Genomic DNA, 22,202 nt, shown 5'->3' on the forward strand with positions numbered 1-22,202 from the left:
GCTCGGCAAAATAAACAGCAGGTCCGCACGGCGACTCCCCTGCGTGCGCCGCCCCAGCCCGGACGACGGCGTCAGCCATTTTGTGGACGCAGGCGGCCCAGGAGGAGGACGGTCCCCGGCCTGCGGATCTGGAGGCCCCGGGCAGGGTGGGGGCCGCCCGCGGCTTTGCGGGCGGGGACCTGCCGGCATCCACCTGCCACGCGCCACGGACAGGCAGGGGCTGCGCTCGGGCCCCCCCCCCCCCAGTCGGGCCTGGGCCGCCAAGGCCGCCACCCCCGTTCCCGGCCCCAGAGGCTCCCGGACGTTCGGATCCTGTCCCTGGCCTGGCTCTGGGGACCCCGGGGGAGGCGGCCCCCCGCGTGGCCGGGCCACGGGCTCCCCGCTGCCCACCTTCGGGGGCCGCTCGGCCAGGGCCTGGGCCGGTGGCCCCCTCCCCGGGGGGGTGGGACGGCCCGGCCTCGGGGCCGGGACGTCTATTTTTGGAGGTGACCAAGCCACTGCTTAATATGCAGGACTGGCCGGGGGCGGGCTGTGCCCTGACCCGCAGGGTGACAAGTTTAAAAAAGGGCCCATTTTGATCAAAATACATGTTTTCCTGAGGTCGGCCAAGGCGGCTGGGCAGGGTTCGCCTCAAAGACAAGGCTCCGGGCCGCCCTCATGCCTGGGCCCCCGCAGCCGGCCTGCCCGCTGCGGCTCTCCCGGTCCAGGCCGCCGATCGCGCACCGGCCTTGGCGCACCGCGGAGGACCCACGGCTACGGTGCTCTGCACGCCCGCCGGGCACGCGCCCTCGCCTGCCGCCATTCTCCGCTCCTGCGTCTCTCGGTCGACCCACAGAAGTTCACATGGACTTGAGCTACATTTTTCAAAAAATGTAAATTTCCTTTCTGGCCAGTATTTGCAGCCTATAAATAGAGTCATTCAGGGAGGCCTAGCTGGGCGGGGGTTGGGGGGGGGGGTATCGTCTCTGGGCAGACCGAAAGGGAAACGCCCAGGAAAGGGGAAGGGAGGCGCGGGGGTGCAGGGAGGGGGCGGGAAGAACAATTCTCTGGGACTGTCGAAGGCACGAGAAGCGGGAGGCCATGGTGCGGCTGGGGAAACTGAGGCTCAGGCTTGGAAGGCCTGTCCGTGGCCACGCAGCGAGTGGGGTCAGGGCAGCGCTTGAACTTCCCGGCTAGTCCCTGAACCCCACCCCCGGCCCAGTGGCCAGCCCACCCTCGCGACTCCTTCTGAGCTCTGCAATCAGAAACCCAGGTAGGTCTCTTGGCTCTGGAGCTTGCTGTATCTCTCCGTGCCACAGGGCCTTTGCATGTGAGGTCCCTCGGGCCTGGATGTGGATCAGCTCAGGAATTCTCCACAGCATTCGGCCCAGTAGCACTACCGTCACCCTCAGTGACTCACGGGGTCACTGAGGCCCCGAGGTGACTCATGGGTTCTCATGGCTAGCGAGCCAAGGGGGCGGGGCTTGAACCCAGCTGTTGGCTGCACAAAGGCAAAGGGAAGGCTGGCTTTTGTCTTCTGTAAAATGGGAAGGGGCGACAGGAAGGCCCCTTGGGAGCCACGTATGAGCGGGAGGCCTAGAAGCCACACGTGTGCAACCTGAGAACACACGGGCACGGGAGCCACGATGCCCAGGGCCCAGATCCTGGCCCTGCCTCCACCGAGGCACGACCTCAGGAAGGGACGAGGCTCCGGGCCCATAAGTTGGGTGAAAAGGGTCGGCCCTGGAGGCACCTGTGGGCCCAGCTGTTGGCAACCCTCTGGGCAGGCTCTGGTCCTGCTGGGCATCGGGGGCCACGGGATACCGGGCCAGCTTGAGTGGCCCCGAACGCACACGCACACCTCTCTCCTTCCCACCTCCCTGCCTGGGTTACAGGGGACACTGAGGCTCAGAGAGCGGGGAGCACTGGCTGTCTCCCCACGGGCTCCCCCAGGCCCCGCTCAGCCACAGCGGCTCAAGGTCCCAGAGGTGGGGGCCCACTGCCGGGTGGGGTGCTATCCTCAGGATCGGTGCCATTCACCAAACAGCCCCAGCCCCGGGGCCCGGGCCAGAAGGTGGCTCGGAGGGACCTGCAGACCTTCTAGGCCTTTCCACCCCATCAAGGGAGAGCCTCTCAGGCCCCCGTGGGGCCCTTCAGGCCAGAAACAGGCTGCAAAAACTGGCACTCACACTCCCTCCTGGGAAGGCGAGCGGGTGGTGCCACTAAGCGGCGAGGCCGTCACCATGGGGCACCTGTTGCGTCTGGCCAGGAGGGAGTGGGCTGGGCAGCGGTAAAGGGCAAGCCACGAGGTCAGCCTCTGCCCTCGCACGTGGAGAGGCCCGGGACTGCGCTCCGGCCAGCAGGCTGCCCCCGGGCGTCAGCCCGGCTAGAGGCTCCAGCTCTCAGCTCTGGGCCAGCCGTGGCTCTGACTTCCATCCCACAACCGTGGCCTCTTGGTGGCCAACCCCTCTAGATGCCACAGGGACCTAAGGGTCTCACCTTTGATGGGACGGAAAGGTCTGGAACACCTACAGGTCCCTCAAAGGCCCCCTGACCAACGCTCTCATGTCAGTGAGGGACACGGACTCTCTGGACTGGGAGGGACTGTATCACCTCCCGCAGGAACTCAGACCCACAGAGGTGATTGGGCCTCTCTGCCGCTGGGCCACCCCGGTACCCCCAGGCGTGACGGGTCGCTGACTTCTTGGACCTCAGCACAGGGGCTCCTGACACGTGTGGTTCAGCCCCTCAGGCGGGGATTCCTGCTCTGGCCCCGTCACCCGGACCACGGGGGACAAGGGCGAAGGGAGGAGGGCTCGGACGGCGGATGGACCCCACAGCTGACCACAGCCCCTCCCGCCGCCCTCTCTTGTCCCTTCCACGCAAGTGTGCACGACTGCTGGGTGCCGGCCTGTGCTGGACGGACGGATGGCCAGACACGGGCGCTCCTCCCAGGCCTCCCCCCCGGGGGCACCCGACCAATAGAACCAAGCCCGGCACGGAGGCCCCTCGGGCGCCAACGGGGAATGATGCGTGTGTCACTTCTGGGAAGGGGCCTGGCCCCCACAGACAGCACCCCCCGTCTTTGCACGGACAGGGGAAGGAGGCTCAGACCTTCCCGAGCCCTAGACAGGGTGCTGGGTGAGCTGAGAACCCCGCAGAGGGGCCCCCGGGGGAGTGACCGCAGGGCGGGGGCCAGTCCCAGTCCCGGTGGGAGCGGTCCTGGTGGGAGAGCAGCCCCAGCTGACCGAGGGCCACGCACCAGAGCAGGAGGCTGGCGGGGAAGGGCGGCTGCCTGGCCTCTGACGTACCTGTCACACCTGGGAACGCGCGTACGGACTGTGAGGGGCGTCTCGACCCGAGACCAACAAGAACCAGGTGTCTCCAAGGCGTGCGGTCCCCGCGTCACGGCCCTCCCCGCGCCCGCCTTGGGCCGCACGCCTTCCTTACCCGCTTCTGGACAGCTTGGGGTCCCTACTCCCCAGGAAGCTGCCCTCCTGCAGCCGCGGGCTCCTCCCCAACCCCAAGCGGGCGGCTCCGCTTTCTTGCTCCTACAGACGGGGTGCGGCCAGCGCCCCCCCTGTGCATGCCCCACCCCCGTACTTTGCTGTCGTGGGAGTGGAGACGTTAGAGCCGAGGGCACGTGTTTTTCACCATCCGCACACGCTGCTAGACCCCGTCCCGGAGCTCGTCCCACCAGCGAGGCACGAGCGCGTCCGTCTCCCCGCGTGCGTGCCAGCCCCGGGTATTGTGTCTTCTTACATTCTGACGTCCGTGTGTGCCCCCCGCCCCCCCGGCCACCGCTGGGGGTGGGCATCTTGCCACAGGAGACCGTTGGCCGGAGCTGGTGTTCTACCGAAGGAAGCCTCCCGAGACCGGTTCCGGGCACAGCCTGCGGGGGCTGCCCCGGCCGCGAGGATGCTGGGCCCGGCTTCCCCGGGGCCCCACGCGGCCCCGGCTCGGAGTGCCCGTTCTCCTGGGCTCGTGGGGCCTGGGGACTCCCCGGCAGGCCCGCCCACCTCTGCCCAGGAATGGGGGCGGTGGCACTCAGCGTCAACTGATGCTTTCATTACAGGTTTATCTTTGAGACCCCAGACAAAACAGGGCTTGTGTGGTTTGACTGAAGAGCCAAGACCTCAGGACCTCGCCATCCACTAAGACGGCTCCTCAGGAAAGAAAAAATACACTAACCTTAAAATAACCAGTTCCCAGAATAGCAGCTAATGAAGGCTTCTGAAGGGGGCCCTTTGATCAACCAGAGCCCACGCCTTCGCCTATTTACGGCCACGTCACTCAAGAACAGCTCACCAGCACAGAGAGCGGTGTCGGGGGAAGGCCAGAGGCGGGGGGGGGGTGGTGGCAGGGCTGTCCTTGGAGCCCCCCACCCCTGCCCGACTTCCTGATGGGACCAGCCTGAGCCGCTGGCGAGGGACAGGACGGAACCAAGGTAGCGTGGACCCTGGAAACGCAGCCTCGCGCAGGGAGCGCTGCTCCTGACCGACTCCTGAGAGCAGAAGTGGGGGGAAGCCTGGCCGGTGGGAGACGGAGGAGGCGGAAGAACCAGGATCCCAGGCAGACGGTGGGCAGAGAGGCGTGGGTCGTGGGCTCTGGGGGCTCGAGGGAGGGAATCCGGGGAAGATTCTGTGCGGCGGGGGCCGAGGAGGGGTCTGCAGAGACAAGCCCCCTGTGGGGGCGTCAGAGCTTCTAAGAAGCCGCTCTCCTGCCCGCCGCCCCGCGTCCGCCCCGCGTCAGGCACCCTCTCCGCACGTCGCTGTCCACCGGGCCCCTCCCTGGGTCCAGCCTGGGTTGGATGCCGGGGGAAGGCACCAGAGCGGCCTTGCCCAATCACCTCAGCCCCACTTGGAGGTGCTTGAATGTGGCTCACGAAACGGGGGAAGTGAATTTGACTTGGATTTAGATTGAGCACATTCACCTTTAAGTTTAAACACAGGTCCCCGATTCAGCTACTGGAAAACTTTACGCTTAGAATGACCTAGGTGGGAGAATCAATCTCCTTTTTAACTGTACATTTTATGTCTAAGTGCAGACCACGTAGTTCTTACGAAAACACACCCTCTTCCCTTTCCCCGTTGGTATTGTAAACGTCAAACGTACGTCAGCTTTTGAAGAGTGTTGATCGCCCCAGTAAGTTTTTGCATTTATTGTCTACTGAAGCGATAATATTCTCAATCTATTGGGTTAAATAAAAAAAATTATTACAATGAATTTAATCCGTCTCTTTTTGTCTCTTAAAACATGGCTATTAGAGGGGCTCCCGGGTGGCTCAGTCCGTTAAGCATCCGACTTCGGCTCAGGTCATGATCTCACAGTTTGTGGGTTCGAGCCCCGCGTTGGGCTGCGTGCTGACAGCTCAGAGCCAGGAGCCTGCTTCGGATTCTGCATCTCCCTCTCTCTCTCTGCCCCTTCCCTGCTCGTGCTCTGCTTCTCAAAAACGAATAAACGTTAAGAAAAAAAAAACCTTTAAAATATGGCTATTGGAAAAATTTAAGTTATATCTGTGGCTCCTGATTCGATTTCTCTTGGACAACACTGGCCTCGGCTTGGGGTCAGCCAAGTTCTTGAAAGAGGCCAGACAGCAAATGTCCTAAGTGTTGTGGATCACATTCTGTCTCTGTCTTCTGTTTTAAATGTGCAACATTCGTTATTACTTGTTATTATTATTGTTTTAAACGTGAAAATAGGACAGGACTGAGATTTGGAGGCTGAATTAGGCCAGGAGGTCTCTGTACAAGTCAGTGGAGATTCCTTCCTCTCTGAGGCGAAGAGAGACTGCAGGAGTGTGTCCCTCTCTGTCCAGCCTGCTGAAGGCTGGTGGACCAACCCAGACCCCCTGGGGTTCCAGCATGAGACCCACTTATGACTAAGACCCCAGGGGCTGGCACGAACCGCACTTATCACCACTGCCCAGCAGCTCCCAGGATCGTGGGGGAATAGAAATTAGCAGAGTCAGGAAGCGGTACAGGGACCTGGGACACAGCAGGCGTGAGGCCCAGGCTTCCCAGAAAAATCCCATCTTCAAAATCCCGATTCTGTCCCCTGTACGAGGACAAGAGCTTGTCTGATCACGTGTCGGAGCGAGACTCACTGGCCTTGATGAGCTCGCCGGGAAGTAAGGGAGGTCAGAGTCTGAAAGTGCAGACAGTAGAACCCACAGAGGCAAGAGTTGCCCTGAAGGCGCCTGATGAGCCAAGCAAACATGAGCTCCAGCGGTGACGGATGGCATCCAAGCCCAGGCCTGCCCCAGGTGGGGAGTCTCGCGGCATGGCCCTACACGTCGACTTTCAAAGGATTCGACGCTCAGTGTGAGGGTCAATGAGAAATAACCCACTTCCCAGAAAGACTGTAAAGAAGGTTGCCTTGCTGCTAAGGGGAGTGGAATAGCATTTGCTCTGAGACATCACATCCACACTCAGCTCGGAGGCCCAAATGCACGCTACCTGGGTGGGCTGGAGAACTTGAGCCTAGAATTCAAAGTCCAGGGTGGCGGCACTCCCACCTGTATAGCAGAGGAAGAGGTAACCGTGGAACCTCCCTGAGACCCTCAACTCCCCTAGGCCTCAAAAATTCCCACAGATAAACTTTAAGATGTAGGAAGCGAAGACTTAAAAAGAAGAAAACCCTCAAAGGGACTGAAATGCCATGGATGAGAACCAGCAAGGAAAAAATAAAAAATCAAAAAATGAAAAAGACTGGAGAAGCAGACTCACAAAGATTTGAGATACCAGAATTAAGAGAAACTAAATACGACACGGCCACATTCGATACACTCCAAGATTTTTTAAAGTTTGGAAGTTCAAGTGAAGAAAAAGAGACTCTAAACATGATCTATCAAGCATGCATAAGAGCCACGTAGAGTTTTCTCATAAATAGAAAAAGAATCGGGAAATTACTGGAAAGATTCATCGGACGGGTTTAACAGCAGATTAGACGCAGTTGAAGAAACAGTTGGTGAATCGGAAGACGTTATCCAGAATACAATATAGGGAAACAATCTGATTTTAGAACAAGGGAGAGTAAGAAGCCTGGTGGGGAGTGAGATGGTCTGCCCACGTCTAATGAAATCTGAAGACGTAATGACTGAGAGCAATCCAGAAAGGATGCCTGACACCATTGAGGAAACTCACCGAATTCCAAGACGGACAAACAGAAGAGACTCCACGAAGATACTGCAGTGAAAATGCAGAACACTAGAACCACAGCAGTGACCTCTGAGGACGCCACAGAGAAGAGACGCTCTGTCTTCCAAGGAGCAAGATCTCGTCCTCACCTTTGTCCTCAAGACTGACCACGGAAGCCAGAGAATAGTTGGATAATATTTTCAAGGTGCCGAGAGAAAACCATTTTGGCAACGGGGGGCCTAGAATTTTCTTCCCAGTGGAAATATATATATATTTTTAAGAAGAACAGTAAAAGAAGTCGTTAAAAAGTAAAATAAAATCTGGCAGGTTCTGATTTTCACTGAAGGAAATCCTCATAAATACTTCACGTGGTAAAAAGTGATCCCAGATGTACGATCTGAGATGAAAAATAAATGATGAATGACAGAAGAGACAGATAGGTGGGTAAACTTAAATACATATCGATATTGGAAAACACTGTTATTTGTGAACCATTGGGTTAAAAGATAAACATGGCTGAACTAAAATACACGACAACAAAGAATATGAATCAGCAGGAGAATGATTGAATCAAAAGTGTTCTAATGTCCTTCTATTTTGCAGATGTGGGTAAAAGTAGCAATTAGCCCTGCTACAGATCCATTTAAAATATCCTAGGTTAACATCTACAAGAATGACAATAGAATATATAACTTCAAAGCCAACAGAAGGAAAAGCAGAACAAGAAATGGCCATCAATCCGACCAAAGGAGCAAAATAAGCATGAAAAGTGTAGTAAAGGGAACATTAAAAATTTAGTACAGGGGCGCCCGGGTGGCGCAGTCGGTTAAGCGTCCGACTACAGCCAGGTCACGATCTCGCGGTCCGTGAGTTCGAGCCCCGCATCGGGCTCTGGGCTGATGGCTCAGAGCCTGGAGCCTGTTTCCGACTCTGTGTCTCCCTCTCTCTCTGCCCCTCCCCCGTTCATGCTCTGTCTCTCTCTGTCCCAAAAATAAATAAACGTTGAAAAAAAATTTAAAAAAAATAAAAATTTAGTACAAATGGAAAGCACAAAATACATTGCTCAACCCAATCTATTAGAACTCAACCCAAATCTATTAGAAATTACATTAAGTATAAATGTGCTAAATGATTAAAAAAAAAAACCACGAACTCTCAGCCAAAGGGGTGCCTGGGTAGCTCAGTCTGTTGAGTGTCTAACTTCTGACTTCAGCTGGGGTCATCATCACACGGTTCATGAGTTTGAGCCCCACATAGGGCCCTGCACCGACAGTGTGGAGCCTGCTTGGGATTCTCTCCGCCCCCCCCCCCTCCGACTTGTGCTCTCTCTCCTTCTCAAAATAAATAAATAAAACAAAAAACCCTCAGCTATTAAGTTTACCAAAAGCATCCAAAATGTGTATGTAGGATTAAAAAGAAAAGAATTTAAACACCTGACACCAAAATTAGAAAAAATCACAAGAAAACTGCAGATCAATATCCTTTATGAATACAGATACATTCTTAACAAAATTTAACCCACTAAATATGGCAACATACAAAAGAGATTATGAACCGTGACCAAGTGGGAAATGCAAGGTTGGTTCAACACGCCAAAAGTGATTAATATATCACACCGTATTAATAGCGTGAGGGATAAAAACCATGTGACCATCTCAAAAGGTGCGGAATGGACGTTTGAGAAAATCCAACACCCATTCATGATAAGAGCTCTGAACATGCTGCTAGGAATAGAAGGAAAAACCCTCAAGATGGTAAAGAGCATCTATGGAAAACCTCCAGCTAACATCACACTTCATAGTGAACAACTGAATGCTGTACTTGATCGATTTTATCAGGCTACTTCTAGTCAACATTTTACTGGAAGTTCAAATCGGTGTAAAGAGGCAAAAAGAGAAATTAAAGGCATACCGATTGGAAGGAAGTAAAACTGCCTTTATTCGCATGGCATGATCCTATATGTAGGAAATCCCAAGGAACCAACAACAATAACAATAACCTTGACTAAAGTTAATAACAACAAAGTCACAGTTTATAAGTTTGATATAAAAAGCTAATGGTATTTTTATACACTAGTAATACACGATTCAAAAATGAAATGAAGGAAGCAATTCCATTGACAATAGCACCAAAAATAATAAAATATTCAGAGGTAAGTTTAACAAAAGATGTGTAAGAATTGTACACCCAAAATGACATCACTGGAAGAAACTAGAGTAGATCAAATGAGTGGAAGGATATACCATGCTCCTGAATTAGGAGACACTATATTAAGATGATAGTTTTTACCAAATGGGTCCACAGATTCGACAATCCCTATCAAAATGCCAGTGGGCTTGCTTTCTTGCTTTCTTTCTTTCTTTCTCTCTCTCTCTTTCTCTCTTTCTCTTTCTTTCTTTCTTTCTTTCTTTCTTTCTTTCTTTTTCTTTCTTTCTCTCTCTCTCTCTTTCTCTCTTTCTTTCTCTCTCTCTTTCTCTTTCTCTCTCTCTCTCTTTCTTTCTCTCTCTCTCTCTCTTTCTCTTTCTTTCTTTCTTTCTTTCTTTCTTTCTTTCTTTCTTTTTCTTTCTTTCTCTCTCTCTCTCTTTCTCTCTTTCTTTCTCTCTCTCTCTCTTTCTCTTTCTCTCTCTTTCTTTCTTTCTTCTCTTTCTTTCTTTCTCTCTCTCTTTCTCTCTTTCTCTTTCTTTCTTTCTTTCTTTCTTTCTTTTTCTTTCTTTCTCTCTCTCTCTCTTTCTCTCTTTCTTTCTCTCTCTCTCTCTTTCTCTCTTTTTCTTTCTTTCTTTCTTTCTTTCTTTCTTTCTTTCTTTCTTTCTTTCTTTCTTTCATTAATGTGGTAGAAACTGACAAGCTGATTCTAAAATTTGTAGAAAAATTCGTAGAGCTTAGAATGGGCAAAACAATTTGAGGGAGAAGAAAAAACTTGGAGGAATTATGCTATCTGGGTTCAAAACATACTGCAAAGCTACAATAACCAAGACAGTGGGATGTGGATTTAAGGACAGGCATATGGATCAAGAGAACAGAATTGAGAATCCAGAAATAAGCCCACATGTTTATGCTCAATTGATTTCTGACAATATAATTTCTGTCTGACAACACAGTAGGAAAAACAGTCTTTTCAATAAAAGAGGCTGAGGTAATTGGATTTCTATAAGGGAAAAAAAAGAAATAAAAAGAGGAACTTAACTTAGACTTGACCTCACACCACACCCCAAAATTAACTGAAAATAAATTATAGACCTGAATGTAACAGTTAAACCCATACAACTTCGAGAAGAAAACAGAAGAAAATGTTCATGGCCTTGGGTACACCACCAAAATCATGAGCTCTGCAAGAAACATACATTGGACTTCATTAAAATTTACAACTTTTGTTTTTAAAAGAAATGATTAGAAAAGCCGCAGAGGGGAGAAAATATTTGTAAGTCATATATCTCATAGAGTACTTGTATCTGGAACATATAAACCACTCTTACAACTCAATAACAGAATAAACTGCTTAGTTAGAAAACAGGCAGGAGAGTTGAATAAACATTTCACCAAACACGACTATGAATGTCCAACAGGCCCATGAAAGGTTGCTCGACGTCATTAGTGATTAGGGAAATGCAAATCAAACCCGCAATGGGATACAATTACATACTCACCAGGTTGGCTAAAATAAAAAAGACCAACCCTACGGTGTATTTGTAAGGATACAGGGAAAGTGCAACCTCTGGACATTACTCGTGGGAAATCAAAATGGTCCAGACCCCTTTGGGAAACAGGTTAGAAGTTTGTTAGAAAGGTGAAAAGAGTCTTACCATAAAAGCCATCAGTTCCGCTCTTACGAACCTAACTAAGAGAAAGGACAACATGTGTCCATACAAAGACTTACAGATAACGGTTCACGGCAGCATTACATATAATACCCCCAAACTGGAAACTATTCACATGTCCATCAACTGGCAAAAGGATAAACAAAATGCGGTCTAGCCATACAACGGAATACTAGTGAGCATTAACAAGGAAAGAAATAGACGGCACGACACAGAGGAATCTCAGGAACGTTACGTTATGTAAAAAAAGCCACACTCAGAACACCACAAGTTGGATGGCTCCGTTTGTATGAGACACTTACAAAAGGCACATTTCTAGCCGTATGGAAACTTAAGGATACGAAGACCGAAAGCTGATCAGGTTTTGACTATGGTTGGGGTGGGAAATGGCAATGATTGCAAATGGAATTGGGAGAATTGGGGAGATGTTGAAAATGTTCTCAAGCTTAATTTTTGTTCTTTAGAGGAAATCTTTTTTGTTTTAATATGAAATTTATTGTCAAATTGGTTTCCATACAATAGCCAGTGCTCATCCCAACAGATGCCCTCCTCAATGCCCATCACCCACCCCCCCCACCCCCCATCAACCCTCAGTTTATTCTCAGTTTTTAAGAGTCTCTTACGGTTTGCCTCCCTCCCTCTCTAACTTTTTTTTTCCCTCCCTTCCCCTCCCCCATGGTCTTCCATTAAGTTTCTCAGGGTTAAGAGTGAAAACATATGGTATCTGTCTTTCTCTGCCTGACTTATTTCACTTAGCATAATACCCTCCAGTTCCATCCACGTTGCTGCAAATGGCCAGATTTCATTCTTTCTCGTTGCCACGTAGTATTCCATTGTGTATATAAACCACAATTTCTTTATTCATTCAGCAGTTGGTGGACATTTAGGCTCTTTCCATAATTTGGCTATTGTTGAAAGTGCCGCTATAAACATTGGGGTACGATTGCCCCTATGCATCGGCACTCCTGTATCCCGTGGGTAAATTCCTAGCAGTGCTATTGCCGGGTCATAGGGTGGATCTATTTTTAATTTTTTGAGGAACCTCCACACTGCTTTCCAGGGCGGCTGCACCAGTTTGCGTTCCCACCAACAGTGCAATATGGCCAGCTAATCTTTGACAAAGCAGGAAAGAATATCCAATGGAAAAAAGACAGTCTCTTTAACAAATGTGCTGGGAGAACTGGACAGCAACACGCAGAAGGATGAAATTAGACCACTTTCTTACACCATTCACAAAAACAAACTCAAAATGGATAAAGGACCTGAATGTGAGACAGGAAACCATCAAAACCCTAGAGGAGAAAGCAGGAAAAAACCTCTCTGACCTCAGCCGCAGCAATTTCTTACTCGACACCTCTCCAAAGGCAAGGGAATTAAAAGCAAAAATGAACTACTGGGACCTCATGAAGATAAAAACCTTCTGCACGGCAAAGGAGACAATCAACACAACTAAAAGGCAAATTTTAGGAATGGGAAAAGGTATTTGCAAATGACATATCAGACAAAGGGCTAGTATCCAAAATCTATAAAGAACTCGCCAAACTCCACACCCGAAAAACAAATAATCCAGTGAAGAAATGGGCAGAAAACATGAATAGACACTTCTCTAAAGAAGACATCCGGATGGCCAACAGGCACACGAGAAGATGCTCAACGTCGCTCCTCATCAGGGAAATACAAATCAAAACCACACTCAGATATCACCTCACGCCGGTCAGAGTGGCCAAAATGAACAAATCAGGAGACTCTAGATGCTGGCGAGGATGTGGAGGAAATCTTTTTTAAAAAACTTTTTGTTATTATTTTTGAGAAAGAGAGAGAGAAGGGGGGAAGGGCAGAGAGAGAGGAGACAGAGGATCAAAGCAGGTTTCACACTGAGAGCAGAGAGCTGGATGTGGGGCTCGAACCCATGAACCATGAGATCATGGCCTGAGCCCAAGTTGGATGCTTAACCGACTGAGCCACGCACGCGCTCCTCAAGCTGAGTTTTGACAATGGCTGCACATCGAACAAGAAGTTTACTAAAATTTGTTGTGCATTTACACTGCATGAATTTTATGGCATGCAAATTACACCTCAATTAAAGCTCCAAAAAAAAAAAGATGTGCAAATAAAAGTAAGTTTGTATAGCAATGATAATATACTTCAAGGGCAAGCAAAACACTACTTGATATAAAGAGGATGCTATGTGAGTATAAAACACTGAATCCAACAGTGACCATATAAAAAGTTGGATATATGCATCTAATCATAAGATCTAAAAACATATAAAGCAAAAGCTGACAGAAATGTAAGGAACACTAAATTCTCCACAACAGTCGGAATTTTGTTGTATTTCTTGGGAGTGATGGATTGGGTAGATAACAATATTCCAGTGAGAATATAGATTTCAAGAAAACGATTAGCCGGCTTGTCCTAATGGACATAAATATAACCCTGCACCCGACAACGTCAGGAGACACATGGCATTCAAGTACAGAAGGTCCAGTTAGAAGAATGGGCGACTTATTGTACCACAAAACACGTGTCACAGTATTTCAAAGGACTGATGTCACCCAATCACTTTCTCTGACAAGTGAGATTAGAAAGCTCCCACAATTCTACCAATGACAAAGGTCAGGCTGTAAATAGCTGCTGGGGCAGATAAGGGGTCATGATGGAGATCAGAAAAACATAAGGGAATGAACATTAAATTTAAACGCTATATATCAAAATTGGTTGATGCACTTTAAGTGGTATTCAGAGGAAAATGTATAACCTTAAATTCACATCTTAGAAATCTAGAAAGCCTGAAAATTAGTAACTATCCACCTAAGAAGAGAATGAGCCATGTTAAGGCCATGTAAATAGGAGGAAGCAAATGAAACGAAATGGAAACCTACAATAGTAAGGATCAACAAGGTCAAAAGTTTTTTATTTTTTTCACTAATATTAATGAATTTATTATCGACAAATAGTTGGCAAGCTCAACCAATGGGAAAAAACGTGAAGGCAAAATAAACGATATTGGCAATTAAGAAAGGTTCCTAGTTACTGAGGATACAGGCATTAGCATGATAATGCCAGGGGGCACCTGGGGGGCTCAGTCGGTCAAGCTTCCGACTCTTGATTTCAGCTCAGGTCACGATCTCACGGTTCGTGAGTCTGAGCCCCGTGTCGGGCTCTGCACCGACAGAGCGGAGCCTCCTTGGGATTCTCTCTCTCCCTCTCTTTGCTCCTCCCCCACTCACACACTCTCTCTCTCAAAATAATTAAGTAAAAAGTCAAAAAATAAAACGATAATGGCAGTAAGTTGGAAAACTGAGAAGAAATGTACACATTTCTAGAACGTACAACTCAACAAAACTGACACAAGAAGAGATGGAAAACCTGTGTCCTACAACCGTTGAGGCCACTGACTTAGAACGTGAGGTCTTCCCGCAAAGAAAGCACCAGGCCTAGCTGGCTTTACCTTTAAACGTCACTAAACATTCAAGGGAGAAAAAAAAATCCTAATTCTAAGTAAAATATTCTAGAATACAGGAAAAGAGGGAACACCTCTCGGCCCACTCAGCGAGGCTCACGTAAATTTCATACCAGAACCTGCCGAAGACAGCACAGATAAAGGACAGTTAGGTTGTGTGTGTATCTCGCACATAAATGCCAACGCACAACTCCTGAAGCAAATGCTAGCCAGCGGGTTTCAGCAGCGCCTGGGAAATGATGCACAATGTGAGGTGGGGGTGGGTGAGGCCGGAGACCAAACGGCCGGCCGGACGATCACCTAGTGGGAGAGGACAAACACCTAGAGGCTGTGGGGAGGCCGTGGTGAGCAGCAGGGCAGGGCATCAAGGCGGCTCCTGGAGGTGAGCGGGGAGGGGGTTGCTGGGAGGACGGGGCCTCAGGCCAGCTGGCGGCTGGGGGGATTAGGCCAGAGCAAGGGAGCCGAGTCTGGTGCAGACTTCAAGGCCTGGGTAGCCGGGCTTATCTGATCCGAGGGGAGGGGGCCAGGGCAGCTGTGGCGGGGGGCTTTCGTGTCCAGGAGAAAGGTATGCCTGGCCAGGGCCTGGGACGGGAGCCTGCGGAAGGAGGGTCAGGTGTTGGGGGGCCCCTTCCCACCCACACCCTCTGAACCGGGGCCTGCAAACCCAGGCCTTCCAGGCTTTAAGCCATGGACGTTTCCGGCAGAAACAGAGAAGAAAGAAATGCTCCCGGCCCCAGCCCACCGTGTTCCTCGTATCAGCAAAAGCAGCACGAACTGAACTTGCAAAATAAACAGGGCTCAACATAAACGGTGCGGCGGGTCCTGAGGACCGAGCTAAGAATACACACGGGGAGGAAGGTTGGAGCAGTCTTCCCCAGGGAGTCCCCAGGGAGCCAAGGGCACGCCTGTCCTCTGAGCAGCCCTGGAAGAGCCAGGAGCCGGGGGCCGGGCAGGGGCCGTGTTCTCAGGACTCGTGTTCCGGGGCCTGTCTGAATCTGTGCCGCTCCCCTGGGCGGCTCGGCCTCCGGACCTTACTGCTTGCCCCCCGCTCCCCAGCCCCAGCCTGCCCCCCGCTTGGCCCTCCACGCTTATACCCGGCCTCTCCTCCAACAGACCCCTCATATTTCCGTGTTTCTGAAGCACTTTCTGGCTCCCTCTGTCTCTGCACCTCAGCTCCCCGACCCCTCTGTGGCCTCCGCTGGGACCGGTTCTTCACCTAGCCAGCTGTGTGACCCTGGGCAAGCGCTCCACCTCTCCGGGCCTCAGTTTCCCCACCCGTAAGAAAGGATTGGCTTGGCCACATACAAGTCCTTTCCGGAATACAGGCAGCACGGAGGAGCACGGGGTGGCTTTTTAAACAGAAGCGGGCAAAGAGCGGTTCACACCGTTTGCTTTCACTACTGAAGGGAGGCCGGGATGGGGGGCAGGTTCCCGGCCGTCTGCAGGGGGAGGCCCATGGGGGCACAGGCCGTGGGGTGGGAATGCTCGGCAGCCAGGGGCGGGAACAGACGGGTGGGGGCTCTGAGCTGGGGGAAGCCTCCACTGCCACGCACGAGCCGTGACGAGGGCTCGGGCAGTGAGTACATGGGCCCTTCTGTCCCATGTGGCCCCCTGGCCTGGACATAAGGAAAGGGGGCTCTTTGCAGGGAAATTGAGCCCCCCCCCCCGCCCCGGACAAGCTGAGCTAGCTTTCCCTGCAAGTGGACACCCCAGACCCCTGGTCTTTGGAACCGATCCGTTCCCGAGAATGGGGGCCAGCAGCCGTGCAGCCCAGACGCCCCTCTCCCCCTCCTCCTCCAGCCTCTGGCCTGCAGCTCCGAGAGCCCGCCCGGGACGGGGCACCCGGACCGCTGAGGCCCGAGGGCCGGCCCGGTGGCGGTGGGGTTAGGGAAGGCCCAGGGATTTCCTGCCCCCGGCTTCCTGCAGTCAGCAGGATTGCTCGGGGGGGTTGTTTATAGTCCCGATGGGCCCAGTGATAACTGTGATAATGCGGGGCCCGGGACGTGCCACTCTGCCCTCTGGACCTGGCGAGGCCCTTTCCCAGGGCCTGTCCCCCGAGGGGGCGTGGGCCGGCGGTGGGGGAGGGCCGGGGCAGGCCGAGGGGTGGCCTCTGCCCAGGGCAGCCCATCTCCAGCAGCGCCTTGAGGGATGACAGTGGGGCTGAGGCTGGGCGGGGAGCACGGCCTGCCCGGGACTGTGGCGACCCCGAGCAGATGAGGCCACCTCTCAGCCCGAGCCGGTCCCCACAGCAGGAGGGGGTGGAGACCGCCCAGAACCGGCCTCCCGAATCGCCGCCCGTGTGGACGTCCGAGTCTTACCGCCCAGCCACGGCCCCTCTCCCGGGCGCCGAGGCCGCTGGGGGCGTTGTTCGCAAACCTTGTCGCCAGGGATCAGGGACTCCGGAAAACACTTCTTTGTTGTTCAGATCTGAAGAAACGCGGGCACGTAGCTCTGTTTCCCCAAGGCCAGCGCTGGCTGCACCTCAGCCAACCACGGTTCTGCGTCCTGGTCCTCAGGCCCCGCAGACTGCTGGATGCCGTTGCTCCAGCCTGGGGAGGGGGCGCTGCTCCCCGAGACCCTGTCTCCTACCCACTGTCGCCCCCAGAGGACACCCGGCTCAGTCTGAGTTTAAAGGGGTGGCCTGTCCTGAGACCTGGCGGGCAGAGCTGTGAGAAAGGCCGAGAACAGCAGGGCAGAGGGTCAAGGAGAGGCGAGCACATCTGGAAGCTGGCGGAACAGGGGCCACTCCCGGGGCCGTCGGGGGCAGGAAGGCTCACGCACCCACGGGCCGCCATAATTCCTGTCGGCTGTGGGGGCCGGGGTTCCAGGGCTGGGTGCGGAGGTCGGGGAGAGGGGCCTGGGTCTATCCCTTGCTCGAGCTCTGCTTCCTTGGGCGTCTAGAAGCCCCCACACAGATGCCTGGCCTGCTGCACTGAGTGTGGCCACCAGCTGCTTCTAGAAGGGCATGGCAGCCCCGAGCCCCTGGCCCCACGCACAAAGAAGAGAGAGTGCCAAGGATACACCTTGTTCACTGCAGTGGCGAAGCCCAGGGTCCCTGGGCCTCTGGTACCTCCCGACTGGTCCCGTCCTGCCAGGCAGGGCTGTCTGCCACCGGGTGAGAGCAGGCCAGGTACCCGCCCGCCTCGGGCCTGCACTGGCCAGAGGGCCAGGCCCCGCGGCAGGGTCAAATGTGTCAGCTGGCCAGGCCCGGAGTGAGGGTCCCTGTGGCACCTGGACAGTGCTCCCCCCCGGCCCCCGCCTGGTCCCACACTGTGTCACGGCCCAGCTGCCAGCCCGGGCCGGGGGCAGATGGAGCAGGTGGGGAGGTGGTGACGCTGCGGACCGGCGCCCGGGTGGGAACACGGAGCTGCACCCCTGCCCGCCCACTCAGCTGCGGCGGGCTGAAAGCGGGCCAGAGCCCGGCGTTGCCGGGGAAACCGAGCGGCAGACACAGGCCCTGCCCAGCAGAAATTCCTCTATTTTTAGCCTCCCAGCTACTTTCAGATAAAGCCCGTGTAGACGGACGAGCTGTCGGGCAAGATAACAGCCCGCTCCAGACCACAGAGATTTCACAGGGTGGGCCTGAGCCTGAGAAAGGCCCTCCCACTCCCCAGAGCCTCCCTCGGCCCCCAGGGCACCCCGGGAAGAGGCCCCCCGGGCTGAGAGGCCCGCAAGGCTGCTGGGGGAGTGGGGGCATCCTGGGGGGCCGAGCGCCCTGTGCCTGGGGCAGAGGGAGCACGGGTTTTGCGGCACAGAATTGGAATCCCGGGCCCGGGGTCCCACCTGGCCGCCCAGCAGGGCCTTGGCCGGCCCGGCCACCATCTCCGTCAGAACCCTACAGCCGCGGGTCCTCGAGCGCGCCGCCCTTCCTCCCTGCCCACGCACGATGATGCCCCTGCGAGCCACGGTCAGCACCTCTGATGTTCCCCCAGACGGCACTGCCCGCCCCCCGCGCGCATCGGGAGGGGCCCGTGGGCACCGGCTGCCGCTGGTCAGTAAAGAAGCCCCTTGCCAGAGGTCTACAAACCAGGCGCCAGGGGACCGACGCCCAGCTTCATCCAGGGGGGGTGGATGTGAGCCGGATCTCGGGGAGCTCCCGGGGCCGTGCGAACCGCACTGAGCACAGGAGGAGGGGGCAGGGAGGCCCGCAGCCCCCTAGCACCCCCGGAATCCCGCACGGCAGCTCAGGACGGATGTGGGAGAGCGAACGGCCACCGCGGGTGCCAGCCCCCGGGGCGGTGACCGGCAGAGCCGGTGGGGGGCCGGGCCCCTCCCGCCTACCTTGTCTTCTACCCGGTTGAGGCGGGCCCCAATGGTGTTGCTGCCCCGGTCCTTGCTCTTTTCTGTGGGGTAGAGCACCAGAATCAGGGACGCGTGTTGGCACCGGGGCAGGGCCTCAGAGAGCAGGGTGACGGGGGTGGGGGGCTCACCTGGGAGGACATCTCTGCGAGCTCTTCCCTGCTGGGAGCCCCAGACGTGGGCTGGGCAGGGAGCCCCGTGGCCGACTGCCTCTTCAGGTCTGTGGCCACCCAGGCGCCCCCACAACTCAGTCATTCTTGCACTATTTCAAACGTTTTTTTTATTACTCTTACATTTGTTTTGGTTTTGGTGATCTGTCATCAGTGACGGGACTCGCTGAGAGCCCAGATGACGGTTTGCACTTCTGAGCAACAAAGTTCTTTTTAATTAAGGCGTGCACGTTGGTTTTGCAGACCTATGCCGTCGCACACAGTAGACTACAATATGATGTAAACGTAACTTTTACGTGCACTGCGAAACCCTAAAATCCTTCGGCTCACTTTATTGCGATATTTGCTTTATCGCCGTGGTCTGGGAACGTACGTGGACCTTCTGTGCCCCCTGTCCCCCGCCCCAGGCTGCACTAGCTCTGCCCAGGCCGAGCTGCCCTGCCTTCTGGCCCCTGTGTGAGCCACGGCTCCCGCTTGAACTTGGGCTAGGCCGATCCCAAGGAACTTCCTAGTGTGACCGTAGCCCCGCTCCAGAGGACACGAGGAGTCAGAGCTGGAGAATGGCATCCCCCTCACTGCTGCTGATGGTCCCTCGGGCTCTGGGTTGGCTACTCACCCCCCGAGCCCCCTTCCCCGGGGCTCCTCCTTCATAGGATACGGGTCACGTTTCTACCTCTAGATCTTTGATGGCCCAGGAGGCCTGCTGTTTAAAGGGACCCACGTGGTTCCTTGCACTAACTGAAACTTTCTTTGTAGGGCGCGAAATTCCGGGGCACTTGGCTCAGGGTTGGGTCCACCTGGTCCCCTCTGGCGTGTTGAGTGTCCTGTACCTCTGAGGCCCTGGTGGCCTATTCTGGTGGGGAGAGGCAGGTGAAGGTGCTGGCCACCCTACGTTGACGTGGGAACCCACCTGAGACAGAGATGAAAAGGGACGGCTTCCCGATGGACTGGTCCAGCCTGGGAGGGAGACAGACGGGGACGAGCTCGTGCTGGGCCTGGGCACCGCGCATGCACTCAGCCCACTGGTGGGTGGACAGGCAAGGTGCCCAGCAGCGCGACAAGCCACCCACCCCTTTCGGGGGCACCCACAAAGCTGCCGGGGGCTTTCCAGGCCCCAGAGGCTGTACTACTAGGGGCAGGGGGCTCAGAGGTGGGGAGCAGTGGCTGGAAAGCCCCTTAGACGTACCCCCTGGGCAGCGCAGGGCCTCAGGACTGCCCAGTGTCCTGTCATTGTCTTGTAAGCGGCCCAGGCCAGGTGCCTCAGCCACACTCAGAGAGAACGTCCCGCGAGTGAGCCCTTCCAGAGCGAGGCCAGGTTGCCGAGATGGGTGGGCTTCATATCCCTAGGGCGGGTTAGCCATGGGGCTGGGCGGGGTGGGGAGCAGCCCGAGGACAGGCACGGTGTCCCAGCCATACCCTGTGACACAGGCCGTTGGGTTCCCAGGCTAGCCCGCGGTAGAGGCACAGCCGGCCTGAGCCTGCGCAGGGCCCAAGGACCATGCTGCCTCCATGGGAACGAGGGCTCCGGGCTCGAAGCCAGAGCCTGGAACACGGTGGCCCCCAGTACTTAGGGTTCGCGGCTCCAGGTCTAGGACTGGGACAGCCCAGGGTGCAGACCCGGGGGGGCGGGGCTTTGCCCCTGGCAGTCTCCCAGGCTGTGGGCGTGTCCTGGGGCGGGGCCTGGCCCTTGCCTGCAAGTGGGGGGTAGGGGGCCCGTGCTGTGGGTCGGGCGGTGGGAAGGGCTGCCCAGGGTCGCGCGGGGGAGCGGTGGGGGGGGGGGGTGTGGAGCAGGGGCCGCCAGGCCGGTGCGGGCGGGAGGGGGCCCCACCCCCCACCCCGCCGACCTCCCTGTCCTGCGATCCCGGCAGCAGCGCCCACCTTCTCTGCAGCTCTTTGATGCGCACCATGAGGTTGAGGTGGCCCTGGGAGTACTGCTCGATGACGTCCCGCACGTCGTAGGGCTTCCGTGCTTGCTGCAGGGCGGAAAGATGCGTCACCCCGGGGCCCTGCGGGCAACTCGCAGAGAAGCCGCCCGCCTCCAGGGGCCCCTTGTGGGTTTAAGGAGGTTACCCCTGGGGCCCAACAGGGCAGTGCTGGCCCAGCACGCCCTCTCCAGTGGCTCGGCTGCTCCAGTCTTGGTCACTGGGGCTGGGTGATCCTGGGCCGGCGCTTGGCCTCTCTGGGCCTTAGCTTCCGGCTCACTCACCGCAGGGGCCTCCCTGCTTTCCCTTTCCTGGTTACCAGCCTCTTCTTGGGAAGAGCTGGTCCTGCTGATGGGCACACACAGCTCTGTGCAGCCACTGTCCCCCTGGCCCCAAGCTGAGCCTGGACACACTCGCGGACAGGTGCGCCCACCGTTCTCAGGGAGGCGGCGGGGGGGGGGGCGCTCTGCCCTCTTCCCAGGTAGTCTCCGCGGCAGGTGGAGGTGGCCTCAGGTGACAGCCTCAGCCAGCCGTGCCTGCTCTCTGGCACAGGCCGCCTGCCGGGCTTCTGAGGCCGCCAGGGCGGAGGGGCTGTTTGCACAGCAAGCCTGGGGCCGCGCAGGGCAGGGCAGCTGACCCCAAGGCACCTGGGCTTGGTGCCAGCTCTGAGCCCGTAAATGCACGTGGGGCTCAGGTGAAATCACCAGAAACCACAACAGAGAGAATGAGGCTTCTTATGATGCCAGTGAAACCTCAAGCCGCATTTATGGCCCCGTTCCCAGGAGCCCGTGGGCTGAGGGTCTCCCCCAGGTAGCAGCAGGCCGGCTGGATGGGGGTTCGACGGCCCAGGAGGCCCTTCACCCACACAAGCCAGCCAGAGCCGCGTGGGGACATAGAGCCCGCCTACCCAAGGGCCCAGGGTCCTCGTTAGCACTGAAGAATCCACGTTAGCAATGAGTTTGGGGGTGCTGCCTCTTGCTGAGGAGGGCAAAGGCCCGGACATCTTGGTGCAGCAGGCCGGCTGGGTCAGAGGCCAAGAAGGAATGAGGTGCAGATACCCCACCCGATGTCAGGGCCGGCTCTCGAGCCTGGGGGCCCCTGGGGACATGTCCCCCTGCCCACCTGAGGCCTCCCCTCCTTGGGGTGCCCTCTCCCCCCGAGACTGGGGCTACCCTAGTCTGAGGGCGTGGCCACCCCTGCTTTCCCAGAAAGACGGGCCCCCCTGAGGGCACCTCCTTCAGATCCCTGGGTACCCTTCTGACATGCCCAGGGGCCCTGCACTCAACACGGGCACCCTGGCATTATGCTTGCCAGGTCCAAGGAGGTCCAAGGAGAGGTCCAAGGCAGAGGCCTCCCCCTCCCAGGGGCCCAGGGGGTTCCTGCGCCCCACACGATCTACCGGGGGGGCCCTCACA

The 22,202-nt window shown here is 55.5% G+C and overlaps 1 protein-coding gene across 6 annotated transcripts in view; it reads right to left on the reverse strand.

Moving 5' to 3' along the window:
- KCNQ1 (potassium voltage-gated channel subfamily Q member 1) overlaps positions 1 to 22,202 on the reverse strand; it is a 322,108-nt gene that overhangs the window by 54,688 nt on the left and 245,218 nt on the right. For 3 of the 6 annotated variants that reach the window (XM_047070497.1, XM_047070503.1, XM_047070496.1), the window contains 3 exons: positions 20,744 to 20,838; positions 19,776 to 19,822; positions 18,678 to 18,739 (listed from right to left, as the gene is read on the reverse strand). In XM_047070497.1, the coding sequence (XP_046926453.1) occupies positions 18,678 to 18,739; positions 19,776 to 19,822; positions 20,744 to 20,838 (204 nt within the window). The remainder of the gene's footprint in view (positions 1 to 18,677; positions 18,740 to 19,775; positions 19,823 to 20,743; positions 20,839 to 22,202) is intronic. The other 3 variants (XM_047070498.1, XM_047070499.1, XM_047070500.1) reach the window with 1 other exon arrangement.

Source organism: Lynx rufus, unplaced genomic scaffold (genome assembly GCF_022079265.1).
Source record: "Lynx rufus isolate CCGP_SWC_20201006 ecotype Redwood Valley unplaced genomic scaffold, mLynRuf1.p SCAF_9, whole genome shotgun sequence".
NCBI classification, from domain to species: Eukaryota; Metazoa; Chordata; class Mammalia; order Carnivora; family Felidae; genus Lynx; species Lynx rufus.